Consider the following 367-nt stretch of genomic DNA (forward strand, 5'->3'; position numbering starts at 1 on the left):
TACTGGCGAGCCCGCAGGATGCCCGGCACCTCCCGCTGCAGCCGCTGGGAGCTCTTCTTCTGCCACACGTCGTACTTGGAGTACTTGGCGTGAGAGGGCTTCTGGAAGCTCTCCTGCAAGGGGACAGGATAGCAACGTCAGCGTCGCCGCAAGCCTGCCCGCCCTCCGGACGGGGGTGCCCCCCTCTGAGCTCCGTCCATCCCATGGAAACGTTGCCCCATCCCATGGAAACGTTGCCCCATCCCATGGAAACCTTGTCCCATCCCATGGAAACATTGCCCCATCCCATGGAAACATTGCCCCATCCCATGGAAACGTTGTCCCATCCCATGTAAACGTTGCCCCATCCCATGGAAAAATTGTCTCA

General features: G+C 59.9%; 1 protein-coding gene across 1 annotated transcript in view; it reads right to left on the bottom strand.

The window, feature by feature from the left end:
- Positions 1 to 5: 5 nt before the first annotated feature.
- LOC104082208 overlaps positions 6 to 367 on the bottom strand; it is a gene marked incomplete at its 3' end in the record, with an annotated part of 2,804 nt that continues 2,442 nt past the window's right edge. Inside the window, exon 6 of the mRNA XM_009585230.1 lies at positions 6 to 113. Coding sequence (XP_009583525.1) covers positions 6 to 113 — 108 coding nt within the window. The remainder of the gene's footprint in view (positions 114 to 367) is intronic.

This window comes from Fulmarus glacialis, unplaced genomic scaffold (genome assembly GCF_000690835.1).
Source record: "Fulmarus glacialis isolate BGI_N327 unplaced genomic scaffold, ASM69083v1 scaffold34179, whole genome shotgun sequence".
In the NCBI taxonomy this organism is placed as follows: domain Eukaryota; kingdom Metazoa; phylum Chordata; class Aves; order Procellariiformes; family Procellariidae; genus Fulmarus; species Fulmarus glacialis.